Raw genomic sequence first — 19398 nt, forward strand, 5'->3', positions numbered from 1 at the left:
GATCCCATGTTTTTGGACTCAAACATCAAAGGAAGCGAAGACAGTACAAAATTGTGAGCTTTTTCACTGTTTCCAGTACTGTAGAAATCAACTATGCACAGGAAGTGCCACGTGTACCAACTGCGCATGCTTGAGGAGGTTTTACGTTGAGCCTGCTGGGTGGGACTACGATGGATACAGTTTATGTCATAATTTACTTTTAATATAATTTATGCTGCAGGTTTGGATAATTAATCGTAACAGGTTCTGAGAATTAGGTTAAGGTTATGTTAAGGGTTGGCTAAAATGCAACACAAATTATTTTGGACATAATCTGTACCCCATCTAGCCATCGTCTACTGGGTGATCCCAACTTCCTGTGCAAGACGATAAGTGATTTCAGTGGCCTCACATGATTGTCTTGACAAGTCCTACACCCGTAGTTGAACGGGGAACGGCCCAATCATGGTCCTGTGATAGCTAACAAGTGGGCTAGCTAATTAACTTTTTGTTTTACCTGAAAGCCTGTGTGGCAAAGTCGCTCCGTTAACTAAACATCTAACGTTACCCTGCTAGGTAAACAGCTAACTTAGCCAAGTAAAACGCAGTTAGCTATTCGACAACCAAGCATTTCTGCAGTATATTTGATTACGGTCGGTGTCTATTTCATAATGTCAAGTACAGATTTTAGCTCTCAGAATGGGGCAGGAGGACCGCCGTACGCAAATGGTGAGTACTTTCGCCACGAGTTAACTATCTTCTGTTGGCTTTCTACGTTAACGRTAACTAGCTAGCAAGATAAGATTTTATCCGACCTTATCTGACTTGGCTTGTTAGCAAGATGGCCAGATTACTACAGTAGCTTGCTGCCTTGGTAATAATGCTAACCATGAATGATGGCTGCTAGTAGTGGGCTAACTTAATATTGCTCTTATCGAGACCACAAGCACACATGTTCATATAGATAGCTACGTTATTTGGATAGCTGTAAGTAAGCGCGTTGATTCCCCAACTAGGACAGGTAGCTAACATTTATCTGTCTTAGAATAGTTGAGACAAGTCAGATGAGTTGGCTAATGTTAGCTAGCTAAACTTGGTTGTCCTCTAGAGACACAAATTGCAGTTAGTTGGCAATTCGAAATCAAATTGTATTTTTCACATGCTTCGTAAACAGACCTGTGTATACCAATGGTGTATATAAACCCTGGATTGCTTGTACTACGTATTGGCCAATAAGAGGCTTTGAAGCAACCGGTCGGCCATATTGGCACTCCTCAGAAAKGCAGTCCTCCATAGGAATGAATAGACTCATACAGTATTTCGTTTAAATGTTTGTAGATGTATCTTTTAGCTTATGGTAGAGAAAGTAATGTTCATTTTCTACCATAAACTGCCTCCAATGTCGTTTTAGAGTTAATCCATAGATTATGGCTTATAAAATGTATTTCAGTTGACTGATTTCCTTATCAACTGTAACTCAGTAAAAATGTTGCGATTGTTATATTATTCAGTATACAATGTTGATCCATCCTCAGTTTTCTCCTGTCACAGCCATTCAACTCTAACTGTTTTAAAGTTACCATTAGCCTCATGGTGAAATTCCTGAATGGTTTCCTTCCTCTCCGGCAACTGAGTTAGGAAGGACGCTTGTATCTTTGTAGTGACTGTATTGAAATAACATCCAAAGTGTAATTAACTTAACCATGCTCAAACCTCACTGGTCTTTGTGGTTGATTCTGTGCTCTGAGGGACCTTACAGATAAATGTATATGTGGGGTACAGAGATGAGGTAGTCATTAAAAAATCATTTAAAACACTTATTGCACATAAGTTGCATGGACTCAGTCTATGTGGACATTAAGGACATTTAAGGACATTTTTACTCCTGAATTTATTTAGGCTTGCCATAACGGGTTGAATACTTACTGACTTAAGACATTTTAGATGTAGGCCAGTGACAACCCATCTCAATTTAATCAGTTTTAAATTCAGGCTGCAACACAACAAAATGTGGAGAAGTCCGTGTGTATACTTAATGAAAACACTATGTTGTGCTAGCTAAACATTTGGCTATGAGCTAGCACTGGCATTATGGAGACTGAATTAAGTAATCTTGCTAGGTAGTCATCTAGCTGTGGCCATCTGGCAAGGATCAACAAGGGCTTTCTACAAAATAGCAACATTAGTGCAGCTAGCTAGAGAACATTGGAATTGAGACAGTAGACTAAGCAACACACACGGGCATGCATTGCCTAACAATGCTACTGCCACCTTCTGGTTTGGAGTATTTAACAAGTCTGAGTGACTGACGACTTTAATGTCATTGCTGTGTGAACATGAGATTTGTCTGCCGACACTGTTCAGAGGTGCTAAGTGTTGTCAAATGTTTGACAATCCTACTGATGTCTGAGCTATTATGATTAAACTTCCTAGGATAGAGTTAATCTGGCTTTGTTGTTTCCTTATCTCTGCATTAGTCAATTTAATGCCTCTACTCCAACATTGGTCTTTCAACTCTGATCAAACCAAGATGCTTCAAACATCCATCTTACTAACAGAAGGCATTTCATATGTTCTCTAGATTACTGTTCTATTATGTTGGTAGCAAAAGCTAGCACTCAAGTGTTATTGTTCTTGCCAAAGTGGATTTAATCTATGCTGAATTCATCCAACTCAATTTACTGTTTCCACTTTAAGACGATAGACCCTCGTTGCTGTACAGGATCTACTTCCTGTGACTCCTATTCTTGTCTGTCGTGCTCATTTGCCTCATCTTACTCTTTAATTGGCTGAGCAGTTGTACCAGGTTCACTGACAGGTTCACCAAGGCCAGGTTCACTGTGATTGGAGGAAGCCCTCAACATGACAGCTGTGGCCGGCCGTTAGCTTCATTTTGGCAATTTCCCCGGGGCTGCCTAGAAATGCTGGGTTTATGGGTTTTTGTCTTCACTATTGACAAGTTTTCTAATCAGTCCGTTCCTCTCTGTTCACACTCACTGTCAGTAAAGGAGCAGCATGCTTTAAATCCAGGTGAGAAGATTATATCCTTCTCTAAGTGTGTTGAGTAATGTTATTGCTTTGTCAGTCTGTCCACAGATTGTTTTTCTTATTTTGGAGGCCTGGAGTCTATTTAAATCATAATTTCCGTTGTTGCATAACTGTTGTAGGCCTAGTCAATCAGTACTGCCATGCAGTTCATAGTGTAGTAATGAAACATTGGTTGTAGAGTGAGATTATCTTCATCTGCATTAATTGGCATGCAAATGAGGCAGTGGGCTATTATTGATGTAGTTTGTTTTGCATGGCCTGGTGCCCTGGGGGTGGAGATTTCACTTAAGGACCAATGGAATGGTCTACACTGTGCCATGCAAAATGAACCTCTATGTTTTGAATGCAGACTATAGGGACATTCACGTGGGATGTCAGAGTATGGTGCTTGTCTTTAAGTCAAACTGGCCTGGAGTCATCTAACCTCGTATCATTTTCCCGTCTTCCAGGTCCCTCACAGAATCCAGTAGCGCTGCAGCCACCCGGACCAGGTTACATGGCCCACCAGACTCCATACAACCCAATGCAAGCCAAGGGTGCTATGCCGCCTGGCCCTGGTCTCTATAACTCCGGTCCCTACCAGCCCATCCCACCAGTCAGCTCTAACCAGGCCCTTCCAGGTCAGCCCATGTTAAAAAGGCCTCCTATGGGACCTCAACATTCCATGACCCCACCTCAGTCTGCCAGCCCTGGCCCAGGCTCCAGGATGCCCCCAGCGCATGCCACCCCTCCACCTGTGTCTGCTAACAACTACCAGCACGCCCCAGCCTGGCAGTATGGGGGGACTCCTCCGATGGGAGCTCCTCCATCAATGGGGGCACCGCCTCCTATGGCCGTGCCTCCCCTTAGGCCTGTGGGTAATCACATAACCTCCTCGCCCAGCCTGGCAACCCCCCAGGCCACCTCGGCAGAGTACCACGCAACGCCATCTGTCTTCCACAATGCCACGCAACCCCTGGGGCCTCCCACCTCGCTCCAGGGATACACCCAGCAAGGTAAAGCACAGTGCTGGAGGGAGCAGTACAAAGGCTGCATGATTAAGTGTTACATATTCTACAGCTGTTTGTTTCTACAATGAAGAACACTTTGTTGAAAACTTGAGATATCATTATGATCTTATGACATGTTTTATGACATGTTATGGTTGTTTTGTCTGTGTAATGACACTCCACATCGGTGGCACCGATGGTGGTTTAGCTTAAGATTTTTTTAGAACTAACCCAAGATAGACCACAGCCTGTCGTTTCCAGTGGGGAAAAAAACGTAATCAAAGTGGGCAGAACAAGCAAGGAGGTGGGCAGAGCCAAGCACGAGCTAGCAAGATCCTATTGGCGCGTTCTAGCATGGTATGTCCAATAACTATTTGCCCTTGCACTCCTAAACCACGTTTTAATTTTTTGGGGGGTAAAGTCTACAAAACTTAGTCCACTGTTCGTAACAGATTCTAGTTTTGTGAATAGCGKTCTAATGAGATCAAATGTTCCATCYATGAGAAAATGGGCCGAATGTAGACCGAAGTCAATCTCACTCCATCTTCTCCCACTGTCAGCCACTGGGCTTCCCCTCAGCCATATTTGGTGGGTAGTGGAAATGCCTACCCGGATGCATCAGATTTGCACATCCGGTGAAACATCTGGCTCCTTGTTCTGTGGTCTAGCTAACTGATGTTGAAAGTGGACATTGCCCCCTCCTGCTCCCGTTCCCACACGAACAGATCAGTTTGGCTACACATATCTCCTTGGCAGACACTCTTTACTCAAGGATACTTGTTCACAGGCCAAATTAGTTTCAGTAACTTCTGGGGAAGTGAGATAGTTTAGTCACCACTTACCCCCACTACCACTGTAGTGGTTTGTGGCTTATTTTTGGTCAGAAGCCATCAGTGATTCATGATCAAAGCCGTTARTGCATTATACAACATTGTGGTCTAAGAAATATCACATTATCTGGCTGACATAACTGTCTTCCTGACTTCTGTTTTAACATGATTCACTCTAATCTGTCTAGTTTACTATTTTCATTCAAGTTGATTTGATGATTGAATATTTATTCACACTTACAATCTCTGAATGACAGTTCTTTGATGTTGGAAGCAACATCAGATTGTTCTTATTTGGAATGCCCCAGTGTAGTCTCAGTAGTCGCCTAGGTGTCTTCCAGTTCATTGACATTACCTGACCTGTCACCTCCAGTGTGGGTTTGTAATGCTGCTCGCCACGGGCCGTTTTCCATCTTATGCACGGTAGTTCTCATATACCCCCATGTCTTATAGGTTACATTGTCATGATGTGTAGTTGCCAGTTTTGTCTAAGGTTATGTGATAGGTTAGCCTTGACCACAGCCATTGTGCCACAGCCAGGTTGATGTCTGGGCTGGCAGCACAATACTATGTAGGTGCCATTTATGTAATATCCAAAATGTCAACCAAACAATTGTACAAGGTTTTAGTTGATGGGTGTTTGGATAGGATACTGTGTAAGATACATGTAATATGTGTAGCTAATGACCCTACATGTTTTTGTCCAGGCTCTGCCCCTCTTCCGATGAACCCCATGGCAGCTCCTCACTCATACCAGCCAGGTATGAGAGCGCCTTACGGCGGCCCCCCACCCTCTGTGAGACCCACCCCACCCACTGCTGGACCCCCCATGGGCAATGCCACCCCTCCCCTTGGCCCCAAGACTGATGGTAAGGAAATATCAGTTCTGATGCCGTATTCAGGGAAGGTCTGAGTAGGAGTGCTGATCTGTGATCAGTTTAGCCTTTTAATGAATAAGAGGGGAACCAGATCCTAGTTTGTTTACCTTACTTGTTGAATAATCCTCATTTGTACTGTGGTTTATTTGTGGTTCAGTAGTTGTACATTCATTTTATCAATATTTATCTTTTCCTCTGGGGTGGCGGGGTCTAARGTGGGGTTTCTCAATAGTGGAACTAGCTCCCAACAGCCACCCCCTTTGGGTCTCATTGCCTTCTGTCTTCCCACCATGCCAGCTCAGGGTCAGAGTGATGCTAGTGATGATGCTTCCCACACTGAGAACGAGAACCAGGAGAATGATTTTGAGTGTCCAGGTGTGGTTTCGTCGCTGTCAGTGTGTTGTGTCCCCTGTGCAGTTTTGATGACGATCCATTGTCTTCTATTAGATTTTTAACATGGTTTCGCAAGGAACAAAAGGCCTGGAACTTCCATGGATATTTCAGATATCACCTGTTTACATCTGACACTATTTCCGAGTTTGTCTGTGTTTTCCCCCATGTGTCCAATTTATCACGTTGTCTTACTGTCTGTCATTGTGACTGTGAATTGGGTACATTGAATGCGTAATTCATATGTTCTCAACCCTTTGGCAATGATACAAAGTACAACCACAACTGACCTGAAACATAACACAAACAACATGTATGCTAATTACTAAGTTTTCCCAAATGTACAGATTGTGCCTTTTTAAGTGCTTACACAAGTAGTGGTGTTTTGTTTGTTTTAATGCATCTTTATTCTGACCCCTAATGTTATGTTTGCACTGTAACAGGACACATGCCCACACCTGGTAATGGTGCTCAAGTTCCCAACAGCTTTGATCACTTGGAGATGGGCCCTACAATGGGTCAGTCGTCCACTACATTATAGTTTCATCAGAAATGAATGACTAATGTAACTTTTTAGTCCCCTAGATTTACTACTAGCAACACTAAGAACTGACATGAGGCCTGTTTTGGTGCTTGTCCCTATAGCTGGCCCACTCCCGCCCCAGCAGCCAGGCCCCCCTACTCGACACATGGGTCTATCCTACCCCTCTCTACCCCCGGGGTACCAGAACACCTCGGCACCCCCTAACGCCGCTACCATGCAACATCCCATGCAGCCCTTGACGCAGCCTTACACCCATCCTCAGCCATACCAGCAGGTAAGCGACCTGACTTCCATCTCTATGCTTTGCCAATTCAAGTCTTGGATTTTAATTGACAGTTTGAACTACTTTGCAGATATGAAACGTACAATCATACTTTCAGTAAATAATAAATATCAAAATCCCAGTTTATGCCTCAAAAACAACTTTAAGAGATGTTAGAACCTATTTTTATCTATTTCATGATGTACGTACGGTAAGGCATTGTTGGCKGAATAGGTGGATGCAGTTATAGATGGATAGTAGTCCAAAAACTATTGCTATTGTTGTAAATCACAGCTGGCCTGGCATTCAACCCCACTGGTGATCCATGCAGTGCAAAAAAATGAAAAACATGTTTAAATGTTGCAACAAACCTATAGCTACTATTTGGAGTTACTAAATACCTTTTTGATTAGGGCCGCAGCGTATTATGTACATCTGCAAGCATAGCAGCAAAGGCTGGACATATCTCTTTAGTTTTAATATATTAAAGTCCTATATACAGCATCCAATAAGTGGACATTACAAAGGGCCGTATTATTTCCAATAAAACAATGGGCAGTTTGGGACACAGTTGCGCTCTTTCTTTTAACAAATAGGCTGTCTAGCCTGCAAATTCGGGGTATTATTTTTCTATATGGCTGTGCGTTGATTGAGTTTGACTCCCCTGAGCTAGCTTATCTATTTAGTAAGCTAAAAACACTGCGCCTAACGCTAGCTGCTGGGAGGATGTCATATCATTGGAGGTGTGACTGACCTTTTCCCCTCACCTTTTTTCAGTGGCTACAGCTAGAGGCAGGTGTCATTTGGTTAGCTAGAAAGAAATGTACATCGCTTTCCTAGGTAGCTATGCTGAACTTGAACGAATGCTAACTGTGGATAATAGATCTCTTAGTTGTCGATCAAATCTATTTGACGTCGACGTCAAATGTATTTGGGTTAGTACAAGCATGCATTGGCTGGCAAGCTGCAGAAGGATGAGCAGGATTTTATTCCCCATTGTTTAAGTGCAATTTTGACAGCCAACTACCTTTTTTTTTTTTTTTTTTTTTTTTGAGAGGGTTTATCTTATGTTCCCTCGTTAGATTTGAGCTTATCTGGCTAGCATTAGTTGTTTATCTTGTTGATGTGCATAGGCAACTGAGGGGGGGAAAGCTTAACTTTTCATGGTGGCTTGATCAATAGGACTGTGAAGATCCAAAATGTGAGGACTCCCGTGGTATTTGCAGAAATCAATTCAGGTGTATTTTGTGGCTTTTGACTAATGCGTTCTGATGATCTAAAGTTGCGCTGTTGCAACTGCCTGTAATCACACAGTCCAGTTCGAAGTGATTGATTGCAGGCACGTGTTGCAAATGACTTATTTGCATATATGCCTACTGAATCTCTGATTGGCTATGGGGCACCGGTCTGCGTTGACTCCGGTTCTGATCAAGACGGATGTTTTTGTTAGGTTTTATTTACTGCAGTGTCTATTAATTGTCCAAATGCGCGGCTGCTTTCCCACTCTATATTGCTAAAGAATTTTCACAAATGCCTTACTATACGTCATTCCCAAACATTCTATACATTTGTGAAAATGACCTTATCGAAGTGCTCAGAAAAAAATACTTTTTTTCCTGGGGATGTATATGAATTTATTTTATGATGCTAAAATGCTGTCAGTTCCACTTTAAATTCTACAGTTCATAGCTGAACCTTCTGTATGATATACAGTCAGATCTTAGCGCATGTCTGACTATTGAACACTCAGACGTTTTTAAAATGAACTCTATGTTGAAATAGGACATGCATAGACTGAAATATTGAAACTTACCAGGGATGCACAACAAGTGCACTACTTTTTGATCAGACCCTCAAGGGTGTATCCTAGTTAAGTGCTGCCCTCATTCAATGTATTCACCGGTTAACTGTCCTAATTMCCCTCCGCAGCCCTCTGCAGGTCCAGCCCAACTGAGCCCCTCCTTGTCTGGTTTGAGTCTGCAGTCCCAGACCCCAGAGGCCCTGAGGGTGGTCAACCTGCTGCAGGAGAGGAGCCTGCTCCCTCCGGGCCCAGTCACCCCTCCTACGCCCTGCCTGTCCCAGGACCTGCAGAAAATCAACTGCCACCCAGAGTGCGTAGTAGTTTGTCTGGCGTTGTTTCTCAACGTCAACCCTCCCACCACATTGTGAATATTGTGTATTAATGTGCTTGAACTTGACCCTACATGTAAATAATATGTACCGGTTCTGACCTGTTGTGCATCTCCCTTTCACTACAGGGTCTTCCGCAGTACCCTGACCAGCATCCCCCAGACCCAGTCTCTGTTAAACAAAGCCAAGCTCCCACTCGGCTTGCTCCTCCATCCCTTCAAAGATCTCTCGGTAAGACGTTGCCCACTCACTCCCAACTTGCAAAACATGCCCAACCTTCAGTAGAATCTTCCTTCTACCAGTCCCGCTTCTAGTAAAATATCAAAGGATGCATATAGCCTAGGAAAATTATCTTCAATCTACGCATCTGTGATCATGTCTGAAATGCAATTTGTTTTTTTAAAGATTTGTGTGGGACTTGTCATTGATGATAGGCTATGACAATCTAATTGTTTCTCTGTGCACTGCAGCAACTAGCTGTATTAAGTAAAATTATTCAAGAGGCGATGGGTGTATATACAGTATTTCATTAAAATGTATGTACTAATCCCAGATTGCCCCTTAATTGTTTTGGTTTGTCTGTGCACTGCAGCAACTGCCTGTGGTCACCTCTAGCACTATAGTGAGGTGTCGCTCCTGCAGGACGTACATCAACCCCTTCGTGACCTTCCTGGACCAGAGGAGATGGAAGTGTAACCTGTGTTACCGGGTCAACGACGGTGAGGACCACAGCCACCAAGCTCCTCTCAAATGACACCCTATTCCCCATATATGGCACTTCCTTTGACCAGATCCAATGTTCATTATTTAATTAAACACTAAAATTAGGTTCCAAGTGAGAAGTTAGGCTTGTCTGAAGCTGAAAAAATAATGGAAATTCACACAAGCACCACAAGGACTAATTTCACCCATGCTCTACCAAGGTTTTCAAGCACACCGCTTTGACCTAAACATCCAGAATATCGTTAACCTGCCGATATTAGTGGTGATGGACAAGGACAAGCCTGGTGCTGCTCCTTTCTGACTGTGATGATAACCTCCATCTTTGTTTGGTATAGTTCCAGAGGAGTTCATGTACAACCCAGTCAGCAGATCGTATGGCGAGCCACACAAAAGACCTGAGGTCCAGAATGCCACCCTCGAGTTCATTGCACCATCAGAATACATGGTAAATACACATATGTAGTCTTTCAAGATTGATTGATTCTATTTTCTGCCTGAAAATATATCTTCTCTATGTGGAATTTTGCCCCCTTTAATCCGCTAATAAAATGCGGATGAAGTGAGCTGGGTGCTACTGCTGCTGTGTTCATGAAGTGATTCCAACAGGCTTTATGATGCGCTTAAGTTTTTCATAATTTACTGCCGTTTTTCTAGGAAACGTTTACATATTTTGTGTCTGCSTGTTTGTGTTAGTCTATGTATTGACGTGGTGAAACCTGTCATACTCAGCTGAGACCCCCCCAGCCTGCTGTTTACCTCATCGTGCTGGACGTATCCCACAATGCCGTGGAAACAGGATACCTAGACGTCGTCTGTCAGTCACTGCTCGAGAACATCAATGCGTATGTATGATCAACGTCACCACTGAGACACTGACAAAAAAAGCTGATTAGGCCTTTGCAGCATGGTCCGTTTTCTTATGTTCTCGGCTTAAGAAACTAACATTTTCCTGAAGTTTTAGTCGAAACCTTGCTAGCTTTAAAGTGTTTCGTCTCCAATAACCCCAAAACAATGTAGCTTTTAACAAAAAATGTGTGTCCTGTGACTGTCTGCTGAACAAGTCCTTCTGAATGCCTGTCTGTGTTCCAGGCTCCCTGGGGACTCGAGGACAAAGATTGGCTTCATCACATTTGACAGCACCATCCACTTCTACAACCTCCAGGAGGGCCTGTCCCAACCACAGATGCTCGTAGTCTCTGACATCGAAGGTGAGAGTAAAGAAGAGAAAAAAAAGAATAAGAGACGATTGTGAACATAGCTCTTTAAATTGCATTGTGTGGGGTCTGTTTTGTCTGTTCTATTTGTGCTGTTTATTTGCGTCTCGTAAGAAAAAAATAATATGGCGCAAGGGTTTACAAGCTTCATCTGTAGACTAATTCACTGCCTAGAAGTGATCAAATACTGTACTTTTAAGAGGTCAAAATAGTCTTATCTTCTGTGCTGTCTTTCTTTTTCTCCAGATATATTTTTACCAACACCAGACAGCCTGTTAGTGAACCTCAATGAATGCAAGGAGGTAAGGAGCTAATATTCCCCAGAGACGGGCTAATATAAAACGAAAAGGCTATGACTCAAYTCTGTCAAACAACTCACCACATTGCCTGAATTAATCAAGACACTCTCACATTGGGTCACTTAGTTTTGCCTAAGCCTCTCTTTAGCTCTGTTTTGCATTTCAATACTTTATGTAAATGTCTTTCTATTTTTGCAGCTGGTGCAGGATCTGCTGAAGAGCTTGCCCCAGATGTTTGGCAAGACCATGGAGACCCAGTGTGCTCTAGGCCCAGCCCTGCAGGCAGCGTTCAAGCTGCTGTCGGCCACCGGAGGGCGTGTGTCCGTCTTCCAGACCCAGCTGCCCAGCCTGGGCGTGGGGGCCCTCAAGTCCAGAGAGGACCCCAACCAGAGGGCTTCTGCCAAGGTAGAGACTAGAGAGACCGGTTCACACTGGTTTATACGTTCTGCATCTGAAATTGCACCCTATATGTCCCATACGTAGGGAATACTGTGCCATTTGGGATGCGCCCACATTTCTAGTTGTATGCAATGTGCATGTCTGTTGTGCAGTGATGGTTGAAACATGATAACTTCAATCCCAAAGATAGGGTTTCAGAAATGTGTTGTGCATAATATACCCACTTTAAAACAAAAAAAATGTTTTAAACTATTGTCTGTGGTGCTCGTTGTGTGGTGATTCCCTAGGATATCCAGCATCTTTCTCCTGCCACAGACTTCTATAAGAAGCTGGCCCTGGACTGTTCAGGACAGCAGGTGGCTGTGGATCTGTTCCTACTGAGCTCCCAGTACTGTGACCTGGCCTCTTTAGGTGAGTGGCGCCTTCAACCACTCACCTAATCTAATCTGCACTACAATGTGTGATTGTTTACGAAGTCACCTTATTCCACAAGCAATCAGTGCCCTGTGCATGTCTCTGTGTACAGTATGTGTATGTTACTGTATGTGTCTTGCTGGTGACAAATAACATTTCCCCTTGTGTATAGAACATCATACCTTGGCTGGATTCATGTGTAATCTCTCAATCTTCTCTCTCTCCTCCCGTCAGGTTGCATATCCAGGTACTCAGCGGGAAGTGTGTACTACTACCCCTCCTACCACCAGCAGCACAATCCAGCCGGGGTAGAGTGCTTCCAGAAGGATCTCAAGAGGTACCTCACCCGCAAGATCGGCTTCGAGGCTGTCATGAGGATACGCTGCTCTAAAGGTGACTACTTTTTTCACTGTGCTGATTTTATTGTATTATGTGAAAGCAGCAGCGCTTTAATTGTCTGAGACGAATTTCCCTTCGGGGACAATGCATCTTATTTCATCTTAAATCTGTGTAAATTATTTGCTGATAATCTCAATGCTCAATGATGAAGGATAATGTTAACCCTGTGAACTTGTGAGTCTGTCCCTGCTCCAGTAGATTTCTTTATCTGGGAGGATGAACTTGAAATGAATTTAACTCAAATCTCTCTGACCCACTTCAATCTATTTTGCATGTTGATTATTGTGAAAAGAATATTCAACTCAAACCCCTTAACCTCCATGTAGGTTTGTCCATCCACACGTTCCATGGGAACTTCTTTGTGCGCTCCACGGACCTGCTGTCTCTGCCCAACGTGAACCCAGATGCAGGCTTCGCTGTGCAGATGTCCATTGAAGAGAACCTGGTGGACATGCAGTCGGTCTCCTTCCAGGCTGCTTTGCTCTACACGTCCAGCAAAGGTATACTGTCTGAAGCTACTGTGGTGGGCTGGGGGACTCTGTGGTAGTATAGGGGAGTTTACCAAAAAGCGTCATTATTTTTCTGTGGGATTTACTTGGTTGAGACTCATTGTATACGTCACAAATAGCACACTATTCCATGCATAGTGCCCTACTTTTTACCAGGACTCAAAAGGCTCTGGCTAATAAAATAAAAAAAAGTGCACAATATAGAGAAAAGAGTTCCGTTTGGGACTCAAGACTCCATGTTTGTAAACGTGAGCCATGAAAGGGTGAGATGGAACACTTTTTAAACTGAATACCGAAATGTAAACATGTTCTTTCTGAAGTGCAATTGAGTTAATATTTTTTTGTTTCCTTACTTGACCAATGTTTATTTCAGATGTATACCCATTGTAATACTGAAACAGTAACTTGTTGCTTGGTGTTGTATTTCTACAGGAGAGCGACGAATCAGAGTCCACACCATGTGTTTGCCTGTTGTCAACTCCCTATCCGACATCTTCGCTGGGGCTGATGTCCAGGCCATCACTTGTCTGCTGGCTAGCATGGGTAGGTAGTTTGTTGGTATTTGTGTAGTTATTAAAGGCATGTTTTATTTCCATCACGGTGAAGTCCTTAGTGTGTCCCATCCTGTGATCGTTAATGTCTCATAGTGAGCGCAGGCTTGTCATCCCCACCCTACCATAGTTGCCTAATTTGCATGGACAGATGGTTGTAAGTGATATCAGATGGTTGCCTGGTTACCGTGACCTTTTGAGGGATCCAAGTAGCTAAATGAAACTGACTGTGAACTCCTCTTCATATAGTGTGTTGATGGGGGTTTTACCCATGTCTATTCAGTCACTGATGAAATGTTATTCTTCTAAAGAGAACCTACTGTAATAATATTATACCATTATTATTGATAGTTTACCCTGATATAAAGCAACAAGAAATGATTTAAACCAACGGTTGCATGTACTGTACATTCATGTAACTTGTGAATCACAATCCCTGAGAAATGTAGCTGAGGTTTGAATTTGGTTATTTTTTCCTGATGTGTGTCTCTCGCTCTCCAGCTGTGGATCGCTCAGTGACGGCCAGTTTGAGTGACGCCAGGGACGCGATGACCAACGCGTCCATCGACTCTCTGACGTCCTTCCGCACCTCTGTACTCACCATCCAGCAGCCTGGCCTCCTGGCCCCCGCCTGCCTCAGACTGTTCCCCCTCTACATCCTCGCCCTGCTCAAACAGGTACGCTATCCACCCACTCCCTTCCTGGCTAGTCCCCTGGCAGTCTACGGCTTTGTCTCAAAATATACCCTTTTGCTCTTGTCAAAAGCAGTGCACCATGGGCCTAAGGCACTGCATGCAGTGCTGCAGGCTTTACTCCAGACCTGGGTTCATTTCCCAGGCTGTGCCTCAACCGGCCTGAGTCCCATAGGACGGCGCAGAGTTGGCCCAGTGTCATCCGGGTTTGGCCAGTGGGGCTTTACTTGGCTCTAGCAACTCATTGTGGCGGGCTGGGTGCCTGCGAGCTGACCCCGGTCGCCAGTTGAACGTTGTTTCCTCCGACACATTGGTGCGGCTGGCTTCCGGGTTAAGCTGGCGGGTGTTAAGGAACGCGGTTAGGCGGGTTATGTTTCGGAGGACTCATGATGCCACCTTCGCCTCTCCCGGGGCAGTTGGGGAGTTGCAGCGATGAGACGATTGAAAAAAGGGGTAAAATACCCCCCAAAAAAGCAGTGCACCATTAAGAGAATAGGATGCCATTTGGGACGAAACCTACCTCCCACCAAACAGGCTATTCCTGTAGTTCTATTACAACTCGGCATGGCTTAGGTCTTGGAACATAAACCAGCAAAACACCATAAGAAATCTAGTCATATAAACTGACAATGTAAGACGCAGCTACTGCGATTTGTTTGTCTCTCCTTCATGCTTTGATCATATGTCATTTTTGTTCTCTGATCCACAGAAAGCCTTCCGAACGGGTACAAGCACCAGGCTGGACGACCGTGTGTTTGCCATGTGTCAGCTGAAGTACCAGCCCCTGGCCTACGTCATGCTGATGATCCACCCAGCGCTGTACCGCGTGGACGATCTGACTGATGAGGTCAGGGCTAGGGGAAACCCTGATGTTCACATAGATAGATAATGAGAGAAGCTATATTTTCTTGTAGTTTATACAATGTTATATTTGATCATGTCTTAAATGATAATGCATACACTACATACACTACATACACAAAAGTATGTGGACACCTGCTCGTCGAACATCTCATTCCAAAATCATTGGTATTAATAGGGAGTTGGTCCCCCCCCCCCATTTGCTGCTATAACAGATGTTGGGACATTGCTGCAGGTACTTGCTTCCATTCTGAGGTCAGGGCTCTGTGCAAGCCAGTCAAGTTCTTCCACATCGATCTCGACAAACAATTTGTGTGAACCTTGTTTTGTGCACGGGGGCGTTGTCATGCTGAAACAGGAAAGGGCGTTCCCCAATCTGTTGCCACAAAGTTGGAAGCACAGATTCATCTAGAATGTCATTGTATGCTGTAGGGTTAATATTTCTTATCACTGAAACTAAACAGCCTGAACCATGAAAAACAGCCCAAGACCATTATTCCTCCTCCACCAAACTTGACAGTTGGTACTGCATTGGGGCAGGTAGCTTTCTTCTGGCATCCGCCAAACCCAGATTAGTCCGTTGGACTGCCAGACAGTAAAGCGTGATGTCACTCCAGGGAACTTCACTCCACTGCTCCAGAATCCAATGGTGGCGAGCTTTACACCACTCCAGCTGATGCTTTGCATTGTGTATGGTCATATTAGGCTTGTGCAGCTGCTCGGCCATGGAAACCCATTTCATGAAGCTTCCGACAAGCAGTTATTGTGCTGACGTTGCTTCGAGGCAGTTTGGAACTCTGTAGTGAGTATTGCAACCGAGGACAGATGTTTACAAGCTTCAGTACTCTGCAATCCCGTTCTGTGAGCTTGTGTAGCTTCGCGGCTGAGCCATTGTTGCTCTTGGAGACGTTTCCAATTCACAATAACAGCACTTAGTTGACCGGGACAGCTCTAGCAAGGCAGAAATTTGACTAACTGACTTGTTGGAAGGCTGGCATCCTAGGATGGTGCCATGTTGAAAGTCACTGACCTCTTCAGTAAGGCCATTCTACTGCCAATGTTGGTCTATGGAGATTGAATGGTTGTGTGCTCGATTTTATACAGCTGACTCCACTATTTGAAGGGGTGTCCACATTTGTTTGTCTATACATGGTTCTGCTTCCATCTGACGTGTGGATATATTGTACATTTCCGCTTTATTAACTATTTATTTTATTCGCTTCTCCCCTCTTCTTCTCCCACCACAGGGAGCCCTGAACATCAGTGAGCGCACCATCCCCCAGCCCAGAGTCCAGCAGTTGTCTGTGGAGAAGCTGAGCAGAGATGGGGCCTTCCTTATGGACGCTGGCTCGGTTAGTAGAATGACCATGATGATGCATTTATTTGTTATTGACATATGAATAATCCAGAGTCTGATGCATTGCGCCATCATGCTTTAGCTTGCCCTCATTTACTTGATTTTCTTTAAAGGAATCTGTAATTTGGCATACAACCTAAAATAGACATGCAACACTATCTACAGTGGATTTTTCTGGAGAAACGGACCGATGGATAACATGAACACAATCTTGACTGACTTCTCCTTTGTCCGAACAGGTGATCTATCTCTGGATTGGAAGAAACTGCAACCCCAACTTCCTCACTCAAGTCCTGGGGCTCCCAAACTACGCTGCTGTGCCTCTGAACATGGTAAGGAACTTAAACACCTGCTCCCATTTTTCACTCTCTTAGCCCAGCTCCTCTGCTCCTGTCAAGGTTCTGTATCACTCACCAGGACCTCTGTGTATTATACTGTATTTACATGTGGTAGTTGTATCTTTTTTGTTATTTATATATATATATATATATATTTTAGTAGTGCTGTTTTAAATGAGATGCACAACAGATTTCCTGAAAGGGGTGCCATAAAGATGCTTCATTATAATGGTGTTGAATCTCCCAGAACATGCTCCCAGAGTTGGACACTGCAGAGTCCCAGAGAACCAGAGCGTTCGTCGGCTGGCTGAGGGAACAGAGGCCCTTCTTCCCCATCCTGCATGTCATCAGGTAGGCATTAGGAACAGTGGTGTGGCTTTACTAGACTAGAGCACTGCGAGTTCAGAGGCAATGTCTGCGTTCCAAATTGCACCCTATTCCACTTACAGTTCACTACTGTCGACCAGGGCCGTTGAGCTCTGGTCAAAAGTAGTGCACACTATGGGGAATAAGGGTGCAATTTGGTTGCATACAATGTTTGATGTTTTCCTTGGGTAAACAAAGGCCAAAATAGAATGCGTAGTATTTAGATCCGGTTGAACTCATTGACAGTGTTGACAGCCTACGGAGTTTTGTTGACCTGTCAATCGGCTCAGGTCAATTCTGCAAGAGACGATGTGTAAATGTTGTGGATCCAACCTCCCTTTTTTTGTTCCCTTTCAGGGATGAGAGCCCACTGAAAGCCAGCTTCTTGCAGAACATGATAGAGGATCGGACAGAGTCGGCCTTGTCTTACTATGAGTTTTTACTCCACGTCCAACAGCAAATCTCCAAGTAAACCCAGTGTATTCAGTCAGCCAGTCCTGGGAACATCAGTATGTGAACGAACGGTGGGAACCTGTCAGGGACTGCTSCCTCTCACAGCATCTTCGGTTGTGGCTCACCATTTTTTTTGTGTGTATCATTGCCTTTCCTGAAGATTTCCCCCAGCCGCAGACTTTCTTTCAAACGAATCAAACTTTGTGTGGTAAGCAGGACATGGACAGAGGTGACTAAGCGAGGTCTGATTTTGCTGCTGGTTTGACTATTTTTCAAGCTGGAACAGCTTGTCGAAACCAGGGAACTCATGATACGATATGTACGTCAGTGATTGAGGAAATCAGTGTTTATTCTCAAAGAACAAGGTTTTCTAAGATCTTTTCATATACAGTTATGGATGTCAAGTCTTTTGATCAAAAGCATAGTTGTATTTGCTAATAAAATAATAGAAGTATCATGCTAAAGGCAATGTTGGAGTATCGCTTGCCCTGAGGACTTATTATTGGATGTCACCTTGAGCGTAAGAATAATATCTCAGCTACAAGAATAACGATCTACCAATTTTAGTTGTGAAGGACAGATGTGTGCTTTATTTTGGTTATTGTGTCGAACAAATCTAGGCTTAATGCAAAGGCAGAAATGTAGACGTTTGAAGGCGAACTAACCTTGTTATAATTTGCTGCCTTTCGAATGTTGTTGACTAAACAATGCAATGCTGTCATCTCTTGGGTCTGGTCTGTCCTTCTCTCACCCTTTCTTTCCTCTCTCTCACTTGTCATGGACATTCGACACCTCTGAAGACGTTGCTTTGTTTAATGAGAATCCCGATCTGATTAAATCCTCTAATTGCCTTCTATGGGAACTTTTTATTATTAAACCTCTGTTTAAATACAAACGCTATATATGAAATATTTTAATATAATAGGATATGGGAAATTCTTGAATACAGACAAAGCCATTGTGATCTTTTAATCATGCTTATTGATACTTGTGTATTGAAAAGACTACATTATGGTAAAGTGTTGATTTTAGTATGAACATATGGTGAAATGACGCTAATAAAATGTTCGGAACTTTTTAAACCTAATTGTGGTTTGTCATGAATGAGCAGGGTATGATAAACATGGATGTCTCAAATGGTATGCCTTTTCAAATTCAACTGTCGTAACTGTGAAAAGCAATACGAACATATCAGAATGTTTTCTGATGCAAAGAAGATACAATATCATATCTTAGAAGTAATGACGGAATAAATAGTGACTTAAGGTGTAATTCTTATTGTACTTCACAATTCATACCTTTCCTGCAGTTAACATTTCTACATTTGACAAGGCCAGAGGATGTTGCTGTTCTGGTCTCAATAGTACTATGGRTTTAAGATATTATTTGTTCTTGTGGAAGTTTCCAGAATTAAATAATAGTAATAAAATGTTTGCGTGTTTTATTCCTAATAGATGTTGAAGTAGTTTTCCCAAGAGGCGGCAGGTAGGCTAGTGGTTAGAGCATTGGGCCAGTAACAGAAAGGTTGCGAGATTGGGTCTGACAAGGTAAAAATCTGTCTTTCTGCCCGTGAACAAGGCAGTTAACCCACTGTTCTTAGGCTGTCATTGTAAATAACAATTTGTATTAACTAACTTGTCTCGTTAAATAAGAGGAATCAATTGATAGAGTACCTACTTAAAATATTTCCTTTTGACTGATTGTTGCTTGAGTTAAGTTAGAATTGATTGTGATATTTCACTTGAAGGGGAATCATGGATCTCGATACTGGAA

The 19398-nt window shown here is 43.5% G+C and overlaps 1 protein-coding gene across 2 annotated transcripts; it reads left to right on the forward strand.

Annotated features, from left to right (window-relative positions):
• The first annotated feature begins 141 nt into the window (after positions 1 to 141).
• Positions 142 to 19054, forward strand: LOC111981089 (protein transport protein Sec24A). Of its 2 annotated transcripts, none has more exons than XM_024012234.1 (23): positions 142 to 708; positions 3477 to 4022; positions 5554 to 5715; positions 6558 to 6632; positions 6760 to 6932; positions 8850 to 9031; positions 9179 to 9281; positions 9643 to 9769; positions 10109 to 10218; positions 10503 to 10615; positions 10863 to 10981; positions 11234 to 11289; positions 11485 to 11691; positions 11973 to 12096; positions 12334 to 12492; positions 12825 to 12998; positions 13440 to 13550; positions 14060 to 14235; positions 14960 to 15097; positions 16359 to 16463; positions 16708 to 16800; positions 17054 to 17157; positions 17530 to 19054. In XM_024012234.1, exons 1-23 carry the CDS (start codon positions 651 to 653, stop codon positions 17642 to 17644), a joined length of 3330 nt encoding a protein of 1109 aa, XP_023868002.1. In that variant the 5' UTR covers positions 142 to 650; the 3' UTR covers positions 17645 to 19054. The 2 variants fall into 2 exon arrangements, with proteins under 2 accessions (XP_023868002.1, XP_070305386.1); XM_070449285.1 differs by lacking the exon at positions 142 to 708 and adding an exon at positions 2886 to 3009.
• Positions 19055 to 19398: the final 344 nt, after the last annotated feature.

Source organism: Salvelinus sp. IW2-2015, linkage group LG20 (assembly GCF_002910315.2).
Source record: "Salvelinus sp. IW2-2015 linkage group LG20, ASM291031v2, whole genome shotgun sequence".
In the NCBI taxonomy this organism is placed as follows: domain Eukaryota; kingdom Metazoa; phylum Chordata; class Actinopteri; order Salmoniformes; family Salmonidae; genus Salvelinus; species Salvelinus sp. IW2-2015.

Coding starts and splice junctions, on each gene's coding strand:
- LOC111981089 (XM_070449285.1), top strand. CDS start 2,901: ATGCTGGGTTTATGGGTTTTTGTCTTCACTATTGACAAGTTTTCTAAT. Junction 9,770..10,108: donor GTGTTACCGGGTCAACGACG/GTGAGGACCACA, acceptor TGTTTGGTATAG/TTCCAGAGGAGTTCATGTAC. Junction 12,097..12,333: donor CTGTGACCTGGCCTCTTTAG/GTGAGTGGCGCC, acceptor TCCTCCCGTCAG/GTTGCATATCCAGGTACTCA.